This window comes from Motacilla alba, chromosome 7 (genome assembly GCF_015832195.1).
Source record: "Motacilla alba alba isolate MOTALB_02 chromosome 7, Motacilla_alba_V1.0_pri, whole genome shotgun sequence".
In the NCBI taxonomy this organism is placed as follows: Eukaryota; Metazoa; Chordata; class Aves; order Passeriformes; family Motacillidae; genus Motacilla; species Motacilla alba.
Genome location: NC_052022.1, coordinates 4897104 through 4921276, shown reverse-complemented (window position 1 = coordinate 4921276; position 24173 = coordinate 4897104). Strand labels below are relative to the sequence as shown.

At 38.7% G+C, this 24173-nt stretch overlaps 1 protein-coding gene across 2 annotated transcripts in view; it reads right to left on the bottom strand.

Moving 5' to 3' along the window:
* The window catches only part of LRP1B (LDL receptor related protein 1B), a 623792-nt gene that overhangs the window by 264514 nt on the left and 335105 nt on the right, over positions 1–24173 (bottom strand). For both annotated transcript variants that reach the window (XM_038143324.1, XM_038143323.1), the window contains 2 exons: positions 21281–21538; positions 3103–3265 (listed from right to left, as the gene is read on the bottom strand). In XM_038143324.1, coding sequence (XP_037999252.1) covers positions 3103–3265; positions 21281–21538 — 421 coding nt within the window. The remainder of the gene's footprint in view (positions 1–3102; positions 3266–21280; positions 21539–24173) is intronic.

Below are 24173 nucleotides of genomic sequence, written 5' to 3'. Positions count from 1 at the left end.
ATGACTGGTGATCAGAGCCTCATGAATATGCCAATGGAATACTGGCTGGAATACTTCAAAAACCATTCCCCATGAGTACAGCAGACCTGAACTGAGGATCTCAGCTAAACCCACGCTAACCCAGCCTGTATTTGTTTCTTGTTGACAGTCAGCAACACCATCATCAATTTTACACCAATTTCATGGACCAGCAAAAGTAATTGCTTCTGTTCCTTGACCACTGAAGAAAAGAAGTCCTGTATTAAAATTTATCAAAGCTATCAACTGCAGACTTATGGAGCCAAACATCTTAGTTCAAAGGCATTTGATAGATAATATATTATTGTAAAACAATTTATTCTCCCTCTCTGTTACCAATTGCTGCTTTATTTCCCACTCTCCTGTCCCAGCTCTTCCTTCAATCCATGTTTCACTGCTGTGTCTGGGCTCTGAAGTGCTCCCAGTGATCAGTGGAGGCACATTCTCTGCCCCTGGAAATGCTCTCCTTACCACAGTCTCATACTTACCCTGTGCTACCCTTAATTGATAATTATTTGATGAAAGACATGAGTACCAGCACTGCAAAACCCCTAACTGGGTAAGTTTCCAGCTCACTTGGGGAAGCAGGTATTTTTCTGGTGGTTGTGCATTAGATCTAGTCTGGAATAACCAAAACATCAAACACAGTTCCGACTGATAAAGTGCTGAAATCCTGCCAAAGTAACGTGCTTGGAAGAGAAACATAACAAATGTGGAGCTCTTCAAGAGCTCTATGAATAGCAAAATCTTTTTTCCCCTCAATTTCAAATTCAGTTTTATGAGAATAAACTTTTATGAAAAGTTCTTTCACTCCCTGTGTGATATGAAAGAGGCTTAGTAGCTCAAGTTCCATTGTAAGCTCACAGGAGAATATATCAGACCATCACCACTAAACATCTAACAGAACTTGCAGGCACACAGATGTAAAATTAACCACACTCAGAAAAGATATTCCTGAGTGCAGCGAGGGGAACCATTTGGAATGAGCAAATTTTCCACCATGCCTTGGCTGTTTTGTGGATAAAAGCAGAATTTCTGGTTCATGACACAGCTAAACTCCTAACACATGGATGTGAGCATGCAAAAACAGCAGGGCTTGACCCTGTGCTACTACAGGAAGTTTATCACAAACATAAAGGCTTGGGATCACACTCTGGATTTCCCAGCTATGGAAATGGTCCCCTCTGTGTGAGCAGCAACTCATTCAGAGCTCAACTTGCAATAGAGGTTTTAGTATGGATGCTTTTCTAATTTTTTAAATAAAATAAACCCACCAAGTTACCCAGACAGCAATAGCACCCTAAACCTCTGACACCAAAATAAGTCTCAACTACGATCAGCATGAAAGGGTTAAAAGAAAAAAAAATACAGAAAACAAAAGACAAAAGAAAGGATCAGGAGATTTTTTTTTTTTTTTAAATAGCCAGAATGCTTTTACATTATCTGTTTGCATTCTGGATCAAAACCCAGGCAAAAACTAATATAAGTAATACATAAATTGGGGTTTAGCAGTTAAAATGTATGTTAGGTATCCAATTATTAGAACAACATACATCAGATAATTAATAAAATTATTAAAAAAACCAGTAATGAAACAAAAAACAGTAATGAGATGCTAAACATGCACTCTGATAAAATTTTCCACACAATGTTTTCACCACGAAATAAATGGAGACTGCTTAGTAAGAACCACAGTGTAAAATATCATGGTCTCTTGTGGCCTTTCCCAAAACCAGCACTTTCACTTTCCTCTCCCCACTGAAGTGGCTGAAGAGCAGCCACTCTTCACCTTGCACATGGCACTGAGCAGGTGGCTCTGAGCAGGAATGGTTTGTAGCCAGCAGATAACAATTGAAATCTCTCATTTTTCTGTCCTTCCTCACAAAACCAAAGGCTTGGGCACAATTCCTGCATCCCTGACAGATAAGATTAGCTAATGACAAGCTTTGGATTCATCCAGTAAATCCAGCAAAGGATATATAAGTAAAGGCATAGAAGAAAGGGTGCTGTCAGCAAATTTGAAAGCTTCAAGTTCTTTCAGATCAGAACTTGCAGAAAATCAATTTCTACATGAATTTTTATTTTTCTTGTTAAACAACTCTGCAGTCAGATTGAGTCAAGCTTACCATCTGCTGCAGAAATACAGCTATACTCAAGATCACATTCTCAAACTTCTTTGTAAACTTTGCATGCAAGCTGTTCCTGTCAGAATTGAAGTCATTGTGATAATGCTTCTTAATATTCGCTCAGGCTTTAAATAAAGACTGACAAAAGTCCACATATGGATGACAAGCTGTTCTACTGTAAATATTTTTGTATTTGTTGAGCAGGGGCTTATGGCAGTTTAGGACATATTCCATCAGGGATTTTGGTCTGAACTACTTACTGACTAATAAAACCAAGGTAAAATCCTTGCTCAAAACCATTACCAACATTTAGTTATAAATTAATTTGATCCTGTTCTTACTCCTGTTTAGTTATATTTTTACATCATTATTACTTAAAAATTTTTCCCAGCTAGTAGATGTTATAGAATGGAAGACATTTAGTACTCTGTATTTTAAGCAAGGCTTAATTCCCAACTGGCACTGAATGTAGGTATCTGTGGAACAGAAAATGGTAATTTTACCATTAGAGCTGACCCTCTAAAGAATAGTAAAATTCTTCCACTTCTTTTGTGTAAATAAGCTCAGTAAACTCATTTCCAATATTCCTGTAAATGAGGGGATAGAGCATAAAAATCCTTCAAAAATTCCTTTCCCATATCCTTTAGTTAGAAGCACAACTTACAGAAAAGAAAGCACAAAAGCAAATGTTGTGACAAGTAGGGATTAAATTGCTTTCTCAGTTTTGAGTCCATTTTGAGCAGTCACAAGGCACATGCTGCAATAATTATTGCAATCAACGCAGGTAACTGTTTGCTCCAAGTTCATTACACATCATTGCTTTAGGATAGCAACTATGCGAGCAACTCAATACAGCAAAGGGAAAATAGTTATTAAAAACCTGCATGGAACAGAAACATGACTGCAGTCACAGACTCCTGTGAAATAAACTCCAGTGCAAAGAAAGAACTTTACTTACCCTGATGTTGGATCAAGAGCTATGGCCTTGGGGTTGCTCAGGTCCAGCTCGATGAGGGTCACACACACTGACCCGTTCTGGCTGCAGACAAAGATCCTGTCACTGACGTGATCCACAAAGTAAAAATTCCCCGTGATCCAGTCCATTGCTATTTGCTGCACATCTGCCAAAAAATTAAAAAGAAAAAAAAGGAAAAAAAGAAGGAAAAAGGAGCTCAGAAGTGCAGTTTCAATCCAAGTAAGCGACTGCTGGCTGCTCTGCCAGCAGATGCTCCACTCACTTAAAGAGCTCCAGCTGCTTTACACCTATTACAGGGTTTCTAATAAGGAATCCAATTCTCAGTACACCAATAAGGGTCAGGGAGAATTTTTCCCTTTGTAAGTACAGACATCTGATTGCAACCACAGTGGTTTGAAAGATATGCATTTGTTTTGAGCTCTGTTAAATATTTTTAAGTCTGTCATTGTGATTTTTTTATGGTCTCCTCAGAAGCAGCACCACTGCATGATGGCGCACCTGTAAGCAGCTGAAACACTGGTGGTACCAGATTGCTGGGGAAGGCAGCTCTGAAGCCACTCAGATTCTGGATTTAGTGTTCTAGGATGTCTGCCAGACCCTGGGGATGGCACATTGGTAAAGCTTAAAGGAGTTTGTAGGTTATATTTGAAGGGGACTAAAAGCAGACCAGAAATACTTAACAGAAATTTTAAAAAGTGTGCTATGCACGTCTAAAAACACATTATCTATTAATTCATTTTCATTTAAAATTGTTTTTTCTTGTAGTTCTGGGATATCTGGATGCTGCCAGATTTCTGATAGTTGCTACAAGAAGTAGCATTGAAGTAAATTTTTCTGTGATAATATAGAGACATTCACTAACAACCAAGTTTTCCTTCTCAGGACTCTGTGGCAGCTTCACAGCACCCTCACCCCATTGTTTTCCTTGTGGGATCCTAGAACCACACTCTGTAAATGCCTTATAAATCCTCCATTTTTCTTATAAATCAGCTGACCTGCCCATACACCATCTTAGTGTTACAGTAAGCAAAAGCACAGAGAAGTGCAAAGAACATAACTTTATCAATATTATTTAACTAAGATTTCTTTCCTTCCTCTTCTTATTGACAATGTTGTATTGATACCACTCTGTAGGACAGAATTAGTTATTCTTTAAGAAAGAATACTGCAATTAATACAAAAATATATCCTGTTAAATGTTTTCAATGATCAATATCAATGATTTTTTTTAGTTTAAAAACTTAAATTTATTATATTACATTGCTTTCAAAATAGTGCTAACATAAGCCAAGAAGTCACATGTGATAAAATACCATTACACAGAGAAGCTGGTTTCTAGAAAACTAGAAACTAACTTCTAGTTTTCTGTATGTTTTTAATCCTTCAGATGGGGGATTTTTAGGTTTGCTTTCCACAATCCAAAAAAAAAAAAAAAAAAAAAAAAAAGTTGCTTCCATCACATCCACGCTGCACTGGAGAATAGTAAGTAAACTTGATTGAACAAAAATTGTATTCATTGAGTTTTTGATGATAACTCAGGGCTTATGAGCCTTGTACTTAAAACAGACATGGAAGCTCATTTATTGTCCTTCAAAGTGCAGGTAACTTAAATAAGATTTACTCAGTGAAATACCAGGAACGCCAACTGTATCCCACCTCAGCCACCCCATTACACAGTTCACTGCTGTCTTCTGTCTCTTCCATTCCTGCCCTTCCACTACTCATTTCCCTTTTAATTCAAAGGAAATATTGGACCTATTACCAAGATCTGCTGAGCCAGAATAAAGAAATGCTCCATTTAGCCCAATATCCAAACTCCAGAGAAGGCCTTCTGCACTGGGAGATATGTGAGCCCTTATATATTTCAAACAATAGGAAAAAAACACTTCTTTTTTTTTTTTTTTTTTTTCTCCTTCCTTTTTCCAAGCAAAATATAGGACATGCTTTTTAAAATGCCAGAAGAAAACCCTGTGCCTCTGGAAATCAGTAATAGTTAAAGCATTTTCAATGTGCCTGCTGCCATTTTCTAAAGTTGGATTTGTGGAACTAAAAATTTATGGTTTACTGATTCAGGGAGACTTTTGAAAATTGCAGATAAGCTCCTGTATAGCTGAAGCATTTCAGAAAATATCATTTAAATGGGACAAAAGGTACAAAAAGGATCCAATTTCAAACATTTGTAGAAATAAAACTAGTAATTAAATTCTTGCAATGAGAGCTGTAGAAGATTGCTGTACACTGGGAAGTGGATGAAAAGGAACAAGGTTAAGTAGCAGCCTGTTGGAGGAGTTTTTCTTATTGTGTGAAAAATATACCTATTTTGAGATAAAAGTGATACATATGTGAAAGGCACATCACACACAGGTTATCAGATTTGTTAACATAACAGTACTTACAGTTATAAAATGTTAGCTCTGTTATTTTCTCAGGTTTTTGGTAACATATGACAAGAAATTGCACCAAACAACTTGTTTGTTTTTCTTTTATGGAAACCAAGAATAATTTGTTCAAGGTCATATTAGGGATAACCATTTGCATTAGGTAGTTAAAACTGAGCTCAGCATTCCAGGGAAAGTGAGACATCCAGAAGCAATACCACACCACAAACTTTGTGTCAAACAGCATTGGTAGCTGTGAACACTTTATTTATCCAAGTTCCCTGCCCAGCAGGATTTGGGAAGGGCATGGAGCTCCCAGCAGCATGGGCTATTGGAGAAGTTTAGGCTCATTCCAGCTGCATTCCTTGTAAAGCTGCTCTTTCCAGAGCATGCCATGTTTCATCACTTTTATCACAGAGTTTCCAGAACAAGCAACACATTAATTCACAGTAATTTTCCTCAGAAGAACAGACTGCCAGAGAGATGTCCTGAATCAAGGGTTTAAAGAATCTGAAAGAATTAAAAATTTAGTAGATTTAGTTGGGGGGAGATAGAAACAATTAAGAGTATAGCAAGAAGAAATAAGGGATAGTTAATTCTTAGCAGATGGAGTAGTTAAGGCTAAGATATAAATCATGCATTTGTCTTTACTGTGTTTAAAGAAGCAGTATAAAATGCTGATCCAATTGTGAAAAAGAAGAGAACCTGGGCCCGAAACTTGAGCTATAGCCAAGGGGTCCAAAGCCTTCCTACAATTTCTACAAAAGTAAAGGTCACTTTGACCTCAGAAGATCACCCACCCATTTCAGAACCCACTGACCCATTTGAGGGGAGGGACTACGCCAGCGTGAAGGAACTTTGGACTCATTCAAACACATTTTAATACTAAAGAGGGGTGGGCAGGGTTAGTTGATGAATATGCATCAGGTGTTTTGGGAATTATATGAATATGTAAGACATTTTTAGCTCAATAGAGCCTGTGATTCTTCACACATGCCTTTGGAAATCGCTCCGCTGTAATAAACACACCACTTTTCAGCTTTAAGTTGAAGAGTCATCTGTCCATGCTTCAGTCCTGCTGTGCAAAGAACACTTCCCTCTATACCAGCCCATCACTGTCCTTAGCAATTCATGTGGGCACTGAGCACGTTTGGCATTTGTGTGTTGGAGGCACCATTGATCTGCTCTGGGGTTTGTCTCTGTTCCTGCCCCCTGCGTTGGACACATCCACCTTCTCGCGACAGAAGTTTGTAAAGAACTGCCCATGTCCACTCCCCCACCAAATTAAATTCTACATGAGAAATCCCCTCAGCTGGCAGAGAATGGGTTGTGTGAATCTCATTTGATCTCCATGGTTTGGTAGCAGCTCTGCATGAAGCTGCTGTGAATGGCTCCCCAGCTATCACGAGCTGCACACACTGTAAACCACAGAGGAAAGGCTCTGGTTGAACTGAGGACTTTTAATATATATATAAAACTACTTGTACTCAAGAAGTTCCTGAATTCATTTCATGCCTATTTCTGGATTCGTATTTAAACCTCACTATGTGAAGATGTTTGGTCCACTCACATCTTTAAAGTTATCAATATTTTTTTCTTTCATTCGCACGGTTTCAGAAATCTCTAAAAAGAAATGTTTCCCCTTGAAAACACACATATTTATTCTGAGCAATCTTCTATATAGTTCTGAGGGCTTTTCCTATATTAATAGCACTTTCCTTGGAGCATTTCTGCCAAATGTGATCATCTTTCCTTTATAACTTTCTAAAAACTAGGATTTCCTCTTAAGGACTTCATAAAGAATAGTTAAGACAGCATATAGGTTAAATTCTGCTCTACTTAATGACATTATGCAGACCGTGGGCACAGCAAAAGTGTGTCGGGGAGTGAACTTTTCCTATGTCTTTTAAACACACAGACATTATTAGACCTTTAGAGAAAATAATAATTTCATATAAGGGTGGCTAAATCTTCAAAGGGTTCTGGGAATATATGTCTTATGGCCAATCCGTAGTTTATGGAAATCAGAGAAAAATAGAATGGCTCTTTTTTTCACTTTGATTTTCCAACATATGTCTTGTACGAATTATTACATTTATTTCCACTTCAAATCAAGACTAGCACAAGACTTCAAATCAGCAGAAGAGAGGGAAAAGCAGTGACACATTCTTGCATTTCTGTTACTGCTGCAATTATGCACTATCTATTAAAATCAGCATTATATTAACAGATTTCATTTTTCCCAGATGTAGAAACAAAAATTAGCAAGCTTTCTCGTGTTAAAAGCTTCGGTATAAACACTCCTTGTTTTTAATGTAAGAACTGATCTGAGCAAACTACTCAGTGGAATTCTGGAGTTGTTGGACTGTTTTTGAGGAACTTCTGAGTGAACTGGGGAACGTTTTTGGATGAAATGTAATTCAAATTTGAGATATTCCTTGAACTCTCCATATGTTTCTAGTCAATGATGAAAGAGATAGACCATTTCTCACTATTTCAATGGAAAGAACTTAGCTTCCACTGCCTTATATGGTCAATTTTTCCTTAGTCTGGACATTACTGCAATGAAAAATTCCTCATATATGCATATATAAATCAGTATTGAGTTAATTATTTAGATTTTCCCCATATAATTATATATTTTAAAAATATATATTGGAAAGTGCTTAAAATAATTTTTGTTTTTCACATGGAAATGCTGGTTTGTTTTTTTTTTTTTTTAGTTTTTTGCTTTTTTGTTGTTTTTTCCTCTTTTTGAGTTTGTTTTTGGTTTTGTTTTGTTGGTTTGGTTTTTCTCTTTTCAAAATTTGATCCTAAAAAAGAATTATTTTGATTGTTTTAAATTAGTAATTTTTCTTCTATAACCCCTATATCTCCTTTCTGAATGCAATGTCCAAACTGGCATGGCCAGACTTAGTTTAATTTATTATCTAGTTAGAAAGAAAAAAATAATAAATTATGTATCTATCAGGGAACAAACAAACTTTATTGCAAAGAGAAGCAGAAAGTCACCTGGGAATACTTTTTGCCTCCACTGAGTAAAAAGCCAAGTTTGGAACAAGACAAGGAGCACCAAGTCTTTCTTTTTTTTTTTTTTTTTTCCTCCAGTAGCCAGTGATGGTGAGAGCAGGTGAGAAGTGTTAAAACACATAAATGACAAGCTGTGAAACCCTGCAGCAGCCTTGCCTTTGCTGTGCCACTCTTTTGACATTAATGTTCCTAATTAGCAGCCCAGGCAGCCTTGCACTGACACTGTGCCTTGGGAAATTGAAGCTGGAATGGATTTTCTCTTTGCCTCTTCCACTACCAAGAATTTGCCATAATTCTGTCTGCGATGCCACTTTAAAAAAAGATTTTTATTAAATATGTCACCATTCAATAAGTCAGACACACTGGTGTCTCAACTCTTAACAGCCATGTCTGGAGTGATTATTACATAAGTTGAAAAATGAAAAATCAAGTGAAAAATATCCATCCATCTTTTTCAAATTACTCATCCTCAAATATCTGATTCCTCTGAATTAAATCAGCCTTCTGAGATACTCTTTGTTAGAAGCACAATGCAGAACCTAAAACATACTAAATTTAAATAAGCACTTTAAAGCACCTAGACTTCAAGTTCCTCAAAAGAAGAGAAAGCTTTTCCTTTTCTTTGTGGAGTAAAAGCATTTCAATTTCAATCAATTTGGTTACTGACAAAAATATTGTTGGCTTTCTGTCAAACCTGAGCATAATATGCTGCATTAAAAACCTATAAATGTGAACACTGAGACAATAGCATTTTCTCCAAGCTAAAGAATTTTCCAAAATATAAGTATAATCTAAATATTATGAATACTTAATGAAAGCATCCTGATGGCTCAGAAAGACACAAAATCTCTCAGAGACGTGGTCCATTCAGGCACACTGGGATTCAGGCATTCAGCTTCCCAGCAGGTACAGAAAAGAACATTTGGTGAGGAACTGGAACAGGTTGTGGCTGGAAGTGGCTGTGGCCCATCCCTGGAAGTGTCCAAAGCCAGGTTGGATGGGGCATGGAGAAACCTGGGACAGTGGGAGGTGTCCCTCATGGAATGAGATGATCGTAGAGGTCTCTTTCAACCCAAAGCATTCTGTGATTCCGTGATTCTACATTGGCTGAGGTGGAATATTGAGCAGTTACTGAGAGAGAAACATGAAAGTGTGGCTATAATAAACTTCCTTCTTCCACTGGGCATCCAAAAAACCAATATTAACAACAATGATGACAACAACAATCATCAGCAACATCCTCCTCTAACAAATTCCTTTACACAGCACTCAGTGGAAATCTGATGATGCCCCAGATATGTTTGTGCCTCTTCCCAGGAATTTTACAGCAAAATCTGACCCTAAATTCTTAAGCATTCTTAAGCATATTTCTTCTCTTACTTTTGTTACAGAATTATTCTATCAGGAAATGCATTGAGCTTCTGGAATGAGTAAGATTAATGAAATTTCTGTTATTGGGCCCTGCATTACAGAGCTGGCTGTGATGCCAGTGGGTTAAAGGAGCAAGGAAAAAGTGTGAAACAATTAAATAAGGGCCTTTTGAGTGGCCCTATCTTTTAATCCTGACTGCTAAGATTTTTACAGAGGGTGAATTTTCTGACATAAATCTCATGTCAGAAATAAGCAAGAATAGCTGAAAACCATAACATTCCTAATTTCTGCATTGCTGAGTCTCAAACACGTTGCCCAGTGATTGCAAACCTGTAATGGGGTCCCAGTGGCCCATGTACATGCTGAGCAATAAAGACAGATTTATAGAGGTACATAGCTATAACAGTCTTTTTTTTTTTCTTTTTAGCTGCACATTCAAGAGCTTCTTATAAATCTAGTGAGACTATAAATCAAACCCAGTTATTTACTTCAAAGCAGTTAAGTCACCCACTGTTAAAATTAAAGCATAATTCAGCTGCAACAGGCATCCCATCAAGCACGTGGCCTCGGAGAGCTGCTGTGGGGACACGGACTGGCTGCTGCAGGCTGTGACATTCCCTTCCTCCAACCACCTCCCATCTCCCTAGGACTGCCCCCTGCATGGGTTATGAGCCCCATAAACCATCACCACACAACAATAAAGCCACTTTAAAACCCTTTTCCACAGACAGGCTAAGCAGCAGATGATTACAATGCAAAGAGATGCCAATAAATATATGGAGTTGCTTTCACAATGCAAAGTATTTAAGGGAAATGATTTCCAGACAAAGTTTCAACAGTTTAATACCAGAGGAAAGCAACAGTGCTTTGAGAAATGTTTTTTGGGGAATAATTGAGAAGTGAATTATGTCTGACAACTCTTAAAAAATGGGTTAGGCAACCCATGAAAGGAAACTCACTCTGCACTTTTTTTTGTAGAAGGCAACATTTGTTAGAGAAGTCTCATTCACAGGATCCAGATATGCTGCAGGTTCTTGAAGGTACCATGCAGGCCATAATTGTGGAGGATAATTTCATCTGCTGCCCACTCTAGTTGCTCTTAGCAATAAATGGTCTAGACAATATGAAATGCAGGACATGCCATGACCCACTGGTGGAAATCAATCCCAAAGGATCTTCTTACACTCAGTTTCAATTCAGAAGCAAATACTGACCATGGAGTATTTAATTTTGTTATACAGACACATTCATATTGGGCACAAAAGTCTTTGTCTTCATCTCAAACATATGACAGGAAAAGGAGAATAACAATTGCAACAAAGAAACAAACAAAACACACCACCAAAAATAACCCACCAAAAAAACACCCAGAAAAACCCACCTAAAAAAAAAACCCAAAACAAAAAAAAAAACCCAAACATTGCTAAAAAATAGAACTTGCTTTTAATATAATTAGTCTGCATATGGAGTTCATTTCAAATCCAGCTTAAGAATTACAACTTAGACAAGACTGGACAATCTAAACATATTCTCAATATTAAAAAAAAAAAAAAAAAAGATGACCTACACAGTTAGCAAACATACACCTCATTTCTTCACACAGTATTTTGGAAACAAAACCCTATCATGTACTTTCTAGATAAAAAGCCTCTTTTTTTAGGGCTGCTAAGGAAAGAAAAAAAAAAAGCTTCTTTTATTAAGGATATTGAGCTTTTTTCTTCATCTTTTCCTTTCCCTCTAGCAGAGGGATCATCACACCATGCCATCAGCAGGCTGGCACTCTGAAACCACTGCTCAGCACCTACAAAAGTCATCTGAGAAAAACAAACAAATAAAACCCTTCCTGCCTACCAATGCTGCCAACAGACAGTAATAAATGTATCCCATGTAAACATTACCTCATCCTCCCTTTCTCCCTCTCTGTCCTTTTCTCTTTTTTCACCCATTTATTACATATTTTCAATATAAGAATAGTAACCTTTGAGGAGAAGACCGTTATTCATTATATGTGACCTCACCAACAAAACAGACAACTGCCCAGACTTAAAATATTGACATTGTTACAGCACTTAAGAAAAAAAAAATTCCTTGTGAGCTTATTTCCAGTAATATAAGAAATAAATATAAAACATGGCTTTAGATTTATACATAAATTATTTTTCTATCTATTTTCAACCAGACATTGGGCCACTGGTTTTTTTGTTGTTGTTCATTTATTTCTCTCATCACCCCAATAGTGCTGCTATTGGTCTACCTGAGCATTATCTTAAACCAGAATGGCACCATAGATCCCATCAAAAGTCTCATAAATCACTCACACAGCCAGTGCTTCCAGAAATATGACGCCAACTCAATGTGCTCATATGTCAGAACAGGACCTTTGCTTTCAGAAGGCTTCCAGCCCTTCCCATAACTGCCCACCCCAAGAAGATGAGAGCCTATAATTCCATCTCTTCAAAACCCCTCAAGCTCCAGGTACTTTGTGCCAACCTCTCCACTTTGTGCATCCCCCAGCATTTCAGGTTTTAAACCTCACAGTGTGTGTTTTTCTCTCTTATTCCCAGAATGACCAGGTTGAAAGAGAACTTCAAGATCATCAAGTCCAAGCCCTGCCCCAACACCTCAGCCTAAACCCTGGCACCCAGTGCCACATCCAGGCTTTGTTAAACACACCCAGGGATGGTGACTCCACCACGTCCCTGGGCAGCCATTCCAGAACTTTATCACTCTTTCCATGAAAAGCTTTTTTTCCTAATATCCAACCTGTATTTCCCTTGACATATTCTACATTTAGAGGGGAAAAGACAAATCACAGCATATTGCCTTTCTTCCTCCATCACTGCTCCTTTCACGTAACAGTAAAAACAAATTATCCCAACCCATGCGAAGTGCAGAGGAGAGACACGAATCTGCACTGCACCCTCCCCCAGCTCCCCCTGGATTCCTCCAAGCAATAATTTTTACTCATGAAATATTTGCCTACCCCGATGTGAGCTCAGTTCTGTGCCGAGGGATCCCAAAGGCAGCACAGGCCGTGGTGTGACACTGAGTGGAGCAGGGGTTCAGCCCTAGCTGCTCCTCAGCCCCTCGTCCCTCCAGCCTACAGCAGCTCTGCTCTGCACAGCAAATTCACAGGCTGTCACAAAATACATTTTCTATTGCTTCATCTTACTTGAGCTGCCTTTTCTCAGTGGGTTTGTTTCTGAAGGTAATGCAGGGGTTATGACTGCTTAAAACAAATCTGAATTCTGCAACCAGTTGTACAGACTCAGTGACAGAGCAATATAATCTCTGAAGAGCCTTAAAAGGAAAGTGCATATTTTCAGTATATGCACAGCGAAAAGACACTAATCTTTTATAACACATTATACTTATCTTCTTATATATCAATAGAAAAAACTCTCCAAAATTAAGAAGTGTGATAATGCATTGAAGTAAAAGAGCAATAAATGGCATTCAAGACAAGTCCAAAATTACCAAAAAGAGTGAGGATGCCCTGAACTGTCAATTGTGGCACAGATACCCACACACTCCTAAGTCAGCTCATTATTTTTGCTTACACAGTGTAACAGAAAAGTTATGGAATTAGACATGCACAGAGAACCCAAACTTTGTCCCCAGCTCAGAACTGTCACAGTGAATGCCTGGCCCAGCACATCGAGTGGCAGCTGCTGGGTGACATGCTGATAACACTCAGGACATCAATTTTATGCAAGCAAACTGACCCTTTGCATATCCTGTCCTTATCATTTCATTGCTTACAATGGTCCCAACACTTTCTTTTTTTTCCAGAACAAAGAAAATCAGATTTTGCCTTTTGCCTTTAGCAAAAGTGATTTACTTCAGACGGAACATTTGTTGCATGCAATTTGTCAGTTTTAGAAGCATACTTTACTCAACTATTAAAAATGTGCTAGAAAAATCAAGATTTTCCTTTATTGAATTCAACTGACAAATAGTGAAAAGGACAAACTTTGTTGTTACATTTTATTTATTCCATGATGCTGACATGATCTATAATGTTTTCAGCATTTCAAGTTCTACTCCAGCGCTGAAGTAACAAGAAAGTTCTAAATAAATTTGTTTCATTCAAAGTAGAAATCCACCATTTTATGTATTGAGAAAAAAAAGAGTATTTCCATGATCTGGAGATATTATTTTTTGAGCCAGTCATTGCTTCTGCCAGTCAAAGGAGTTAAAAACTGAAGAAAGCAATCCTATATTAAATCCCCACAATCAGATGGTGGTTTTAATTTGTCATGTCCATCACAACCTAAATAATAATCACAACTTTGCAAAATATGCAATTCATCTTTTTGTAAGGGCTCCTGATAAAGTGATAAGGAAAGAACAAATCCTTTATTCATTGTGACACACACAAACTTTTTGGTGTGTCTCTGCCACAGACTCCAGCCCAGCACAGAAACACCCAGGCTGCTGTGAGTGCAGCAAGCAGATTAGGCAGGAGCTTAAGGTGCTGTAGCAGCTGGTTTTAATTTCATCACATTTGTAGCTTTTCTTTCAGATTTATTTCCATTAATGCAGTTGTTAATTGTCATTCCTTTCTGAAAGGCATGCTCTCTTTTTACCCTTTTCCCTGCAGTAAAACAAAGCATCAGATCAAAACCTAAGTTTCCAAACAGCAATTTCCAGAGGCCACAAGTTTGATCAGGACTTGCATTTTTATGATTTTAGTCAATGAATCTTTTCATTGCATAAGACACACAAACAGATTTTTTTTTTAAATTTTTTTTTCTTTTCCTGCTGCTTCCCCAAGATTTACAGCAGGTGGAATGTGTGGTTCAGCTGTGCCATCCCCTGTGGGTCACCTCCCTGCAGACACAGATCTCTGTGTAGCAGAGAGAATTCCTAACCCTGCTCAGGCTCATAGCTAACAAAATACTGTTCCCTCATGGCTTTAGCTACTGATAAATCCCTCTCTGGGATGGACTTTGGTCTGCAGTTGCTCTTTTTTTACATCTAAACATGGTTCCAGTTATGATGTTGGATGTAAACAAACCGTATTTTGGAGTTTATAGTTTTTATGTCCCCTTTGCTCCTATGAAGGCAAAGGTACTTTCAAAGAAGACACAGGTTTTTAAAGTTTCCTGCAGTGTTGGTCTGTGCCTCAGGAAAAACCTTAAGGAGGCAGAAGAACTCATGACACAATCTAAAGTACATTATGGAAAAGATAAAAAGCCCAAAACCAAGAATTCTTGACTTCTTCACTTGACTTTAGTACAGTGTTTTAGGTCTTTAATGAAGTCTGAATTAAATATTTGCATTAATAAATAAATATCTGTGTGGTGAATTTGCTGTCAGATAGTCTAAATGAAGCAAACTTGGTTAGCAACGTTATGTGAGTTGCATTTACAAAGATTTTTACCACTCAAGAAGACAACCACTGGCTAAATCATAAGAGATGGAAAATTTATAGAGCAATCATAAAGTACCAGTAGAAAGAAAAAAAAAAAAAGCTATGCATATGTAATTAGCACACTGAAATATACTGAAATATCAATGATTTATTTTATTGCCATTAAGAAAGTTTCCAAGAGTGCATTTGAAGGCTCAAGTCCATAAACAACTTTACTGAAATGGGCAGCTTACAAGTGTTTGTCTCTTATTTATCTCTTATATCTCTCCTCATTGGAAGAAAGGCAGAAGACAAACTCCTGGGAATACTGAGGAAGTGTGGAATAATTCCAAGAACAGTTCAGTGGCTACTGAGTAAAGAACAAAATGAAGCCAACATGGTGCATGTGGATGTCAAAGTTTTGTGGGAAAATACGAGTCTAATCCCATAAAACATGAGGAGACTCCAGAAAGATGTAGCCTGTCATACAGGACAGAGATGGAGCAAGGATGACCCAAGGGGATCAATCCTGGTTCCCTGTGGAGCATCACCAAGTTCCAGAGCAACAGCCTGTGCTGGGACCTGTGTGAGACAACACCCATGAGCCACCTGGACCATGACATGAATAACAAGGTGGTGAGGTCCAATAAAAATGAGATTTCCAGAACAGCAAAGAGGATGATCTGTTTTGAGGAACTGCAGGACCTTGGGAGACTGACTGGCTGGACGGTGAAAGGAGATAGGAAATTCAAGCTGAAGAAACAGTTAAGGAGAAAAATATCCTAGTTTTGTGTATTTACTCGTGCCTCTGTCTGGAGCACTTAAGAAGGAGATGTTGACACTATTAAAAAAATTAAAAACCTAAAGCCAAAAAGCAAGAAAGCCCACCTTTGGACAAAGCAAGAAAGTTTATTGTCCCAAAACCAGCATTTGACCAGTCTTCTCAGAAATGCAAGGACAGCAATGCAAGATCAGACAGAGCTTGAGAAGTCCACACACAGGAAAAGTATTCTGTGAAACTCCCTTAGGACACTCTTCTCACCTCCCGTTGGGGCCCATGACTGATTCAGGTGCTCTGAACACTAATAAGGAGCCATGTGAGGTCCAAATGACCTTTGCCATGAAGCCTTCTCCTTTCTGTGCATCCTCAAGGCACATGGGCTGTCTATCACAGGAGGAAAAGCAAACCCACATCCTCCAACTGTGTGACAGCTCTTAGTGCCTGTCTGGAGACAAGTTTGGGGCAGACTATGTAGGAATAAACACTTTCCCCCAGATCTTCACAGTTTTGCTCCTGCAGAGCAAGCCAAACTTTGCTCTGCTTTGCCATGAATATTCATGGCAATTCACAGGAATTTCTGACAGGAACATCTCCAGTGCTTGGGGTTTCCTTCAGTGACTGAGCCTCATCACTGCCAAGGGAAATTACTGCAGCTAGTCTGAACACAGCAGTGTTTATGGATAATCACTGCTGAGAAGTGCTTTAGCTCAGGAGGTGGGGGAGCCATTAGGGGGACCAAAATCAGGGAAGGAAACAGTAAAGTACCCAAACAGACACTCCTGGCTCGTGGTCAGATTCCCTGGGCTCCCTGTCTGATGTTCTTCACTCACTTCCAGAAAGTGGGAGATCCAAAAAGCCAGCCTGGATTGTGCCCAGCAGGTCAAGTAGAAGGTTCTGGGTTCCACAAGCAGAGAGGCAAATCCCTCTGCCTCCAGAGACTCCAGGCCCTCCATACCCACCCCCTGCTCCCAACCTTGGCAGGTCAAAACTGAATTACTACAGAAGAAACAAGATGTTTCTCTTAATCCAGAGCAGATCTGTCCAAGCACAGCTGCCAAGAGAAAAGCCTGTGCCACTTCCCAGGTGAGGTGTGATCAGCTGTGGGCACAAAGCACAGGTGGCAAAGCTGAACACAGGCACTGCAGCATTGCTTGTGGCGTGCTGAGATAACTGAGTGCCAAGAAAAGCTGAATCAAATGTCAGCCAAGCAGAAAATATCATGCATCATCATTGAAGCATCATCCCAGAAGAGATTTTGTTATATTCTGCAGAAGAATAGCAGCTAAAAGCCAGGTTGTGCTGCCTGGTGCTGGTTTGTAGAGCATGAAAGGTGCTTGGTGCTTGTAATGATGAAGACACAAAATGCCTCCTAAAATGAGGAAGAAGGAGATTCTTGCATCCAGAGGATGCTGCTCTGGCCACCTTTCAGTTCCCACACACAAAATCATTAATGTAAGATTGAACATCATGGCTTTGAAAGGGAAGAAAATTGGGAGATTTTTCCCATTCATACCATTAGAAAGAACTTTTGTTAGTTTGGCCTGGAGATATCAGTTTAAATAAATGATTGTTCCTGAAAGTCTCACTGTACTCACTGAAGTGGGCTGTGGGGTGTCAAGGAGCACCCCTGTTACTACCATGGACAGAGGTTGTTCAAGCCTCCCTTACAGGAGAATCACCTCTGAAAGCCCATTTGGCTCCACTACTGTCTGCATAAATCTTTCCCAAGAGGAAAATTCCCAGCTTCTCTTCCAAAAACTTCTTGGTTTTAAAAAGACAAAGGTGACACAACGTGACAATGCCTGGCCTTGGCTGTGCTGATACTGCTGTGCCTGCAGAAAGCTGTCCTTATGTGAGGGGATAAAACTACCAAACAAGCCCTGAGATAATTAATATTTTAAGTGAAATTAGCCTAATTACTAAGCACAAGGGGATATCTCTGGAGCTGCATCCTGCTCTCCAGAGCAAAAAACACCCAAGGGCAAGCTCAGCCTCTCCTCAGCCTCTCCCCTTCTGCAGAGTGAGACACTGACCAAGCTCCCCAGTGCTTCAAAGGATCTGATTATATCCATCTGGGACTCATCCTCTCCAGAGTGAAGTCACATTGGACTCTTCTGAGGGTGAATGATGGAAACTAGAGGACTGTAATTTCCTTTCTTTTGTGAATCCAAAGCTTATGCTCAGTACCTGGAGCTGGTGCTGTATGACCCATCATGAAAACGAAGTCATTTTCATAGTCCCTGCTTTCCTAGATGGAGACTTTCATCTTTAAAGATGATCTATATTCTTTGTTCCCAACTACAAGACTTACTTGCCTTCGCTGAAGAAAACACTTTGAATAAATCTACTTCAAGCAGTCCCAATCACTTTGTATAACTGACTTTTCTAGCACTTTTTGTGTCAAAGGCAGTTGTTTTGTTTTTTTCTACTAACAAAATGATTAGAAGATTGGAATAAAAAAAGATAAATTCCACAAACACTGCTAAGAAAGCCTTTTATGTTTCTTTTTTTTTTTTTTTCCCCCCTAGTACTTTTAGGAATAACCAATTTCACACACACACAAAAGAAAGCTTCCTATGAAGAACAGAATGTACAATTTTATGTGAATCACCCCATGGCCCTGTCCATTTATTTGGCTTGAGCTGGCAGAGAATGCAATTGCACTAGAAAACATTTTCCTTGACAGAGTAACAAAATTAATTTGCCTCATCAGGTGTAGTTCTCTATGATGAAGAGAAACAGCAGAAATGACCTGACAGGCAACAGAAGGTGGAGAGAAGAAAAAGGAGAATTTAAAATTAAAACTCAATTTTGCAGCAGCCACAAGATGATCTGGCAAATATACCAGGCAGAGCAACACGAGATTCCTGCCATGTCCTGGCAGGAATAACGCCAGGGGTGTCTAGAAGATCCTAATTAGGTGAACAAAAGCAAGTTTCATGCTGTTTCCTCCTCTGAGGAGACAAGCCCAGACCATGGGGATTGATGCAGCTCCACTGAGCAACACAGCAGAAGTGTCTGTGGATGCGTGTGCTTGGGAAAAACACTCCCACAGCTACATCTGTGAGATTGTGTCAGAGCTCCCAGCAAAGTTGTTTTATTGAAGTCCCTAAGCACTATTTCCCACATCAAAATCAAAGAAAAAGCCAAAGCAAGTCTCTACAGTCAGTTCATGTCCAAGGGAATTATTATTCTTCATCTAAATAAGAGTGAATGATTACCATGAAGTTTGAGAAGAATATTAGAGACCACAGGCTGGTGTGTGCTGGCACTATGAAAAATGAGCAGCTCATTAATTCCAGCACTGTGCTCATTTCAAACCCATCCCAGGGCCTTGATTTTGCAAACAGATGCAGTGCTGCAGATGTGGCCAGCACAGGATCAGAAATTCTCTGGACATGCAGGGAACAGAGGGACAGGAACACGGAGTGGAAGGCTGAGGTCCACTCTGATGGGGCAAACATCATGACAGCACACACACACACACACACAGAGCTCAAAACAAAGCCCAGTTTGCCCAGGACTGTGGTTAAGTTGATTTTTCTTGCTAAAAGGAAAACAAAATATCAATGGCTAGGTGAATTGAAAAAGAACAACGAAATACTACCACCATGATCTTTAGGGTATTTGATGTCTAAAGTGTAAAAAGCCCTCTAAAAAATACACTTAAATACACTTAAAACCCCTCAAAAAATATGCCCACAACTGAATAGAGGAAACAAGAAGGGAAAAAAAAAATTGCAAAAATAAATAAATAAATAAATTTATGCCTAGGATAAGAGTGCACACTAAAAGTATACTCACAATGAGTAGTGAATAAAAAGATCCCCAAAATCCAAACCCTATTTTTGGAGATAGTTTTTAAAACTCATATTATTATTGTAATAGATAGAAAATTAGGAAAATAGGTTAAAAAAAAGACCCTTACCCTGCATCAATGAGCATACCTAAAACCAGCTATCTTTATAGTTCAAAATACAATCTCAATGATGTATTTATCACTTTTGCACCTCTAAGAGTTATAGTCAAATTTGTGGTTTCAATATTCCTGAACTGGTGGTCAGAGGGTTTGAAATCCTTTCAGAGATATTGTTTGACTCATGTCCCACCTTAAAATGATTTTTCCAAAGCTTAGATCAAATTTTAGACCATCTCTGTGAAAGAGAAATAAAATCCCTTTTTTTGTTGTTTTTTCATTCCCTGCATGACAATTTGCAGTCTGTTCACATGTTAATGCTGAAGCCTTGAGAAGCTGCCTGGAACAGAGGAGAGTTAAAGGAATAAAGTAGGGATTTATTAAAAGGCCTTCAAGGATACACCTTGGGCAGTACAAGAGCCTGGCCAGGGCTATACCCAAGATGGACTCCGAGTCATGAATTTTCACACTTTTATATATTTTGGGCCATTTCCATATTGGGGTCAATTTTCCAATTACACCTTCAGGTTATGCAGTCCCATCCTCCCAGACTGCTCTCCCCAATTTGTTGATGTTCACACTTTTTGGACATTTTTCGCAACGGCGTTCTTGGTTCTCAGGCTGGAAAAGGATTGTTTTGTGTGACTAAGCTGTGAAGAGAACTTACTAACACTTTATATGAGGTCCAGAGTTATGCTAATGCAGTACAGAATCTAAAAATTATGAAAGCTAAAACTTAGGGCATCAATGTGTCTGTGGATGAACATCTTCCTCATAAGGTCCCACAAACTGAAAAGCTGACTGAGGAATGTTGTAAGGCAAAGTCTAATTCAGTGTGATGACTTCAGGGATTTTTTAATTTATTTTTTATTTAAAAAAAATAAAAATAGAGGCAGCAGTTTGTTTCCAGTAAGTCAGGAAATATTTTGGTATTTTTAAGAACTAACATACATATGGTGTGCTAAATATGACTCCATTTCATTGTTAGTATTGTCCCAGTAGCAAAGAATGACTCTTGAGCTTTATGTAGCACTATTTTGCCAGAGAAAAAGAAGCCTTTTACATTTCTTTTTCCATTGCACTGTTGATTTTGTAACTCCCACACATTATAGTTAGTCTATAAAACCGCACATCTTAAAACTTTTGCACAGATACAAACACTGAAGCTCAGGCTGAATGTAAGAGTGAAAAACCCTAAAATTGCTTCAGTGTGAGCTGCAATATTTAATACCTCAAGACTGTTTTCAGCTGCAAGCCCAAAAACACTTCTGCATTGCTGTTTGCCAGGACAGACACCACTGTTGTGCCAAACGCTGCCAAATACTCACTGTGAAGGTTCTGGGCCATGTTCACTGTCCACTCCTCTGGTAAAGTCCCAGCTTTGGAGATCTTGGAGCACTTGAGCTGGCTGGAGAGGTCTCGGGACTCAAGCCAGCACAGGGTGTCCTCTCTGTAGCTGTAGTCCAGGGTCACCACTGCAGATCCCTTCACAGGGCTCCAGGCAGACATTCTGCTGCCATTCAGGTACAAAACCTCAATCGTTTCAGGGCTCGCAATCAGAAGAAGAGGAGGTCTATCAGCAGGCTCTGAAAACAACGTGAGGAGAGTTTAAAGGTTTAACAGGCTGTATATTTCATTTTTATCTTTTTGGTTTTAATGTAGTTTTTAATGTTCTTACCTGCTTGTTTTAAGATATGTAATAAATTGGTTTTGTTTTTATTTTCATAACTATCATATATTCCCAATTATCAGTCTATTTTATCCTGCTCTTCCAACGGTTCACATCATTAAAGAAAATTAATTACCCCAGCCGCACAGCCTCTGTTTAATTCCAAGTATCATTATTGCAACATTTTTCATGCCTAAGTCATAAAATGAAATACAACTTATGCAAATGATCTCTATCCAGATTACTGGAATTTCAAAAAGAATTAAGGCCAGATAAACCTGCAGAACTCATGAGGACTCATGAAATTGTAAGATGCTTTTCATATAACAGTCGATAAAATGGGACAAAATCTGAGGAGTGGGTGCCACTCAAAGAAGTTATAACCAACCTGACAATGAATCCAGTGCAGTGAAACCTTAAAGCACAGAAACTTTGCAGTTCAGGCACATGGGGAAAAAAAAAAAATGTGTTGCCACATCAGGAGCTCTCACCCCAAAGTAATCTGCTTGTTTTCAAAGGAATGCATCAATGTTTGAACACTGCATTGACATGCAGCACTTTCAATCAACATTTCACCTAATGCAGTTCTCAAATCTTCACTAAGCAGTTCCAGATGTCTAAATGGTGGGAAAAGTGGCATAAATAAAAGGATTTGACAAATGGTACTTCACCAGCAGGTCTGATTAAAGAGAAAAGAATCTTTCAGTGAGTACAGTGCTCAGTGGTCTCACACAAAGCCACAGCAACAACTGCTCTGTTCTTTGGTAATATCTGCTTTTATCTAAACAACTTGCTTTATTTATTTTTTTTAATGTAAAAAAAAAACTTATTTCTATAAAGCTTGTGTGTATTCTTTCTAATATGGATTTCATTTACTCCGTATTTATTCTTTCTCATTCCATAATGTATCTTCTGTCTTGTAACACATCTTGTCCCTCTCCAGTGAATCCCACATGAACATTTGTAAATCTACACTTCTGAAGCATTACTTTTGGAACTTCCTGCCTGTCCTCATCATCCTCACATTGAATTCCACCCTTGGATCAGATCCAAGCATTATTTTTCTTTGAATTTCAGAAGATATTCAAAAACTGCAGGGATTGAAATTCTTTCCAAAACAATCCCTTGTGGGGTAAGCCATGAGTGAAGCTCTTGAGTCTTGTTTGTTTTTCCCTTTCCAGAAGATAAAGTAGTGGAGGGGAGGAGGGTTTTCACTAAGCAATTTTTTGTTTGAAATCTGCCACGTAGGTCCCTTTGCAACCAGTGCCTGTGAATCTCTCTTTCCCCTTGATCTTAGCAACTTTTGGTACCCTTGAGGAAAGGCAGATTTGGGAACTCCTGTCCCTGCCACCCACTCACCCCAGACTGCTACAAAAGGAGAGTTTCCACCTGCATCCTGCTGAGTCTGGGGATTTATTTCTACATCCAACAGCTCTGTGCTCAGCTTCTCTCTCCCCACAAAATAGCACCACTGCCTACTCCTGGATTCAATCACTCTTTCCCCCAGCTACCAGCAGTGTGCAAAGACCTTTATTACGATTTTTGCTCTTATTCTGTGTGTTAAGCTGGATATTTCCAGTCTGCAGTATCTAAAGCCTCAAAGAGAAGGCAGCTCACAGGAGCTGTTTGCAGTTTCAAAGCCACCAGGTGGTTTAGGGCTGGGAGAGAGAACCAGATATTTTCTTTGAACTGACCTCTTGAAAACTGTAATGAGGATTTAATACCTCACTGAACTCCAGAGAAAGGCTGTATTTTGGTATTAGGGTCTAAGACATAAAGGAATTCTTAAAAGGAATTCAGTTCAAACCTCTTGAGCAGCAGTTGTAATCAAACCTGGCTGCAGACAAAGGTGTTGTGAGGACCTTTGGCGTGGCCAAGAGGTTCTGCTCAGCAGGCACCATTACACAATAAAAATACAGAAACTGGATTACCGGGCTCGAAAATGTTTTTTTAAAGCATAAATACATTAAATGATCCAATGGATTAAAGCAGTTAATCATGGTTTTGCACAGTAGGGTAGATTACTGCTTCCTTCAGTGTTGCTCAGATAAAGGCTGATTTTGTAACTTGAAAAATATAATATATTGATAATAAAACTGTACAAAATATTAATATTTCATAAAAATATATAAATGAACTTACTGTATAGCATAATGCAGATGAAAAACAGGAGATAATAAAAAAAAACATGTCTTCACTCTCATAAAAACTGCTTGTCTGTTCCTGGAGAAAAGATTCTACACAGCTTAAAAGTTTACTGGACAAATTTAGGGTGAGTTCCAGTGAGCTGACAGCAGCTTTTCAAACAATTGGACTTCATGTGTGTTATTTTCACAAGTTTTTCCTTTTTTTTTTTTTTTTTTTTCATTTTATAGGAAAGATAAGACGTGAAGAGCTCTTTAATCCAGGAAAGTTTTATGATTCATCCTTCTTGACTAAAATGAAAGCATCCTCCTTTGAATTATGTTTAAGATAGAGAGTAGTGGAAAAGATGAAAGGCCTGCCTTTCCCTCCTACCTGATCTTGTCTAAAATACAGATCAATAAGTGATG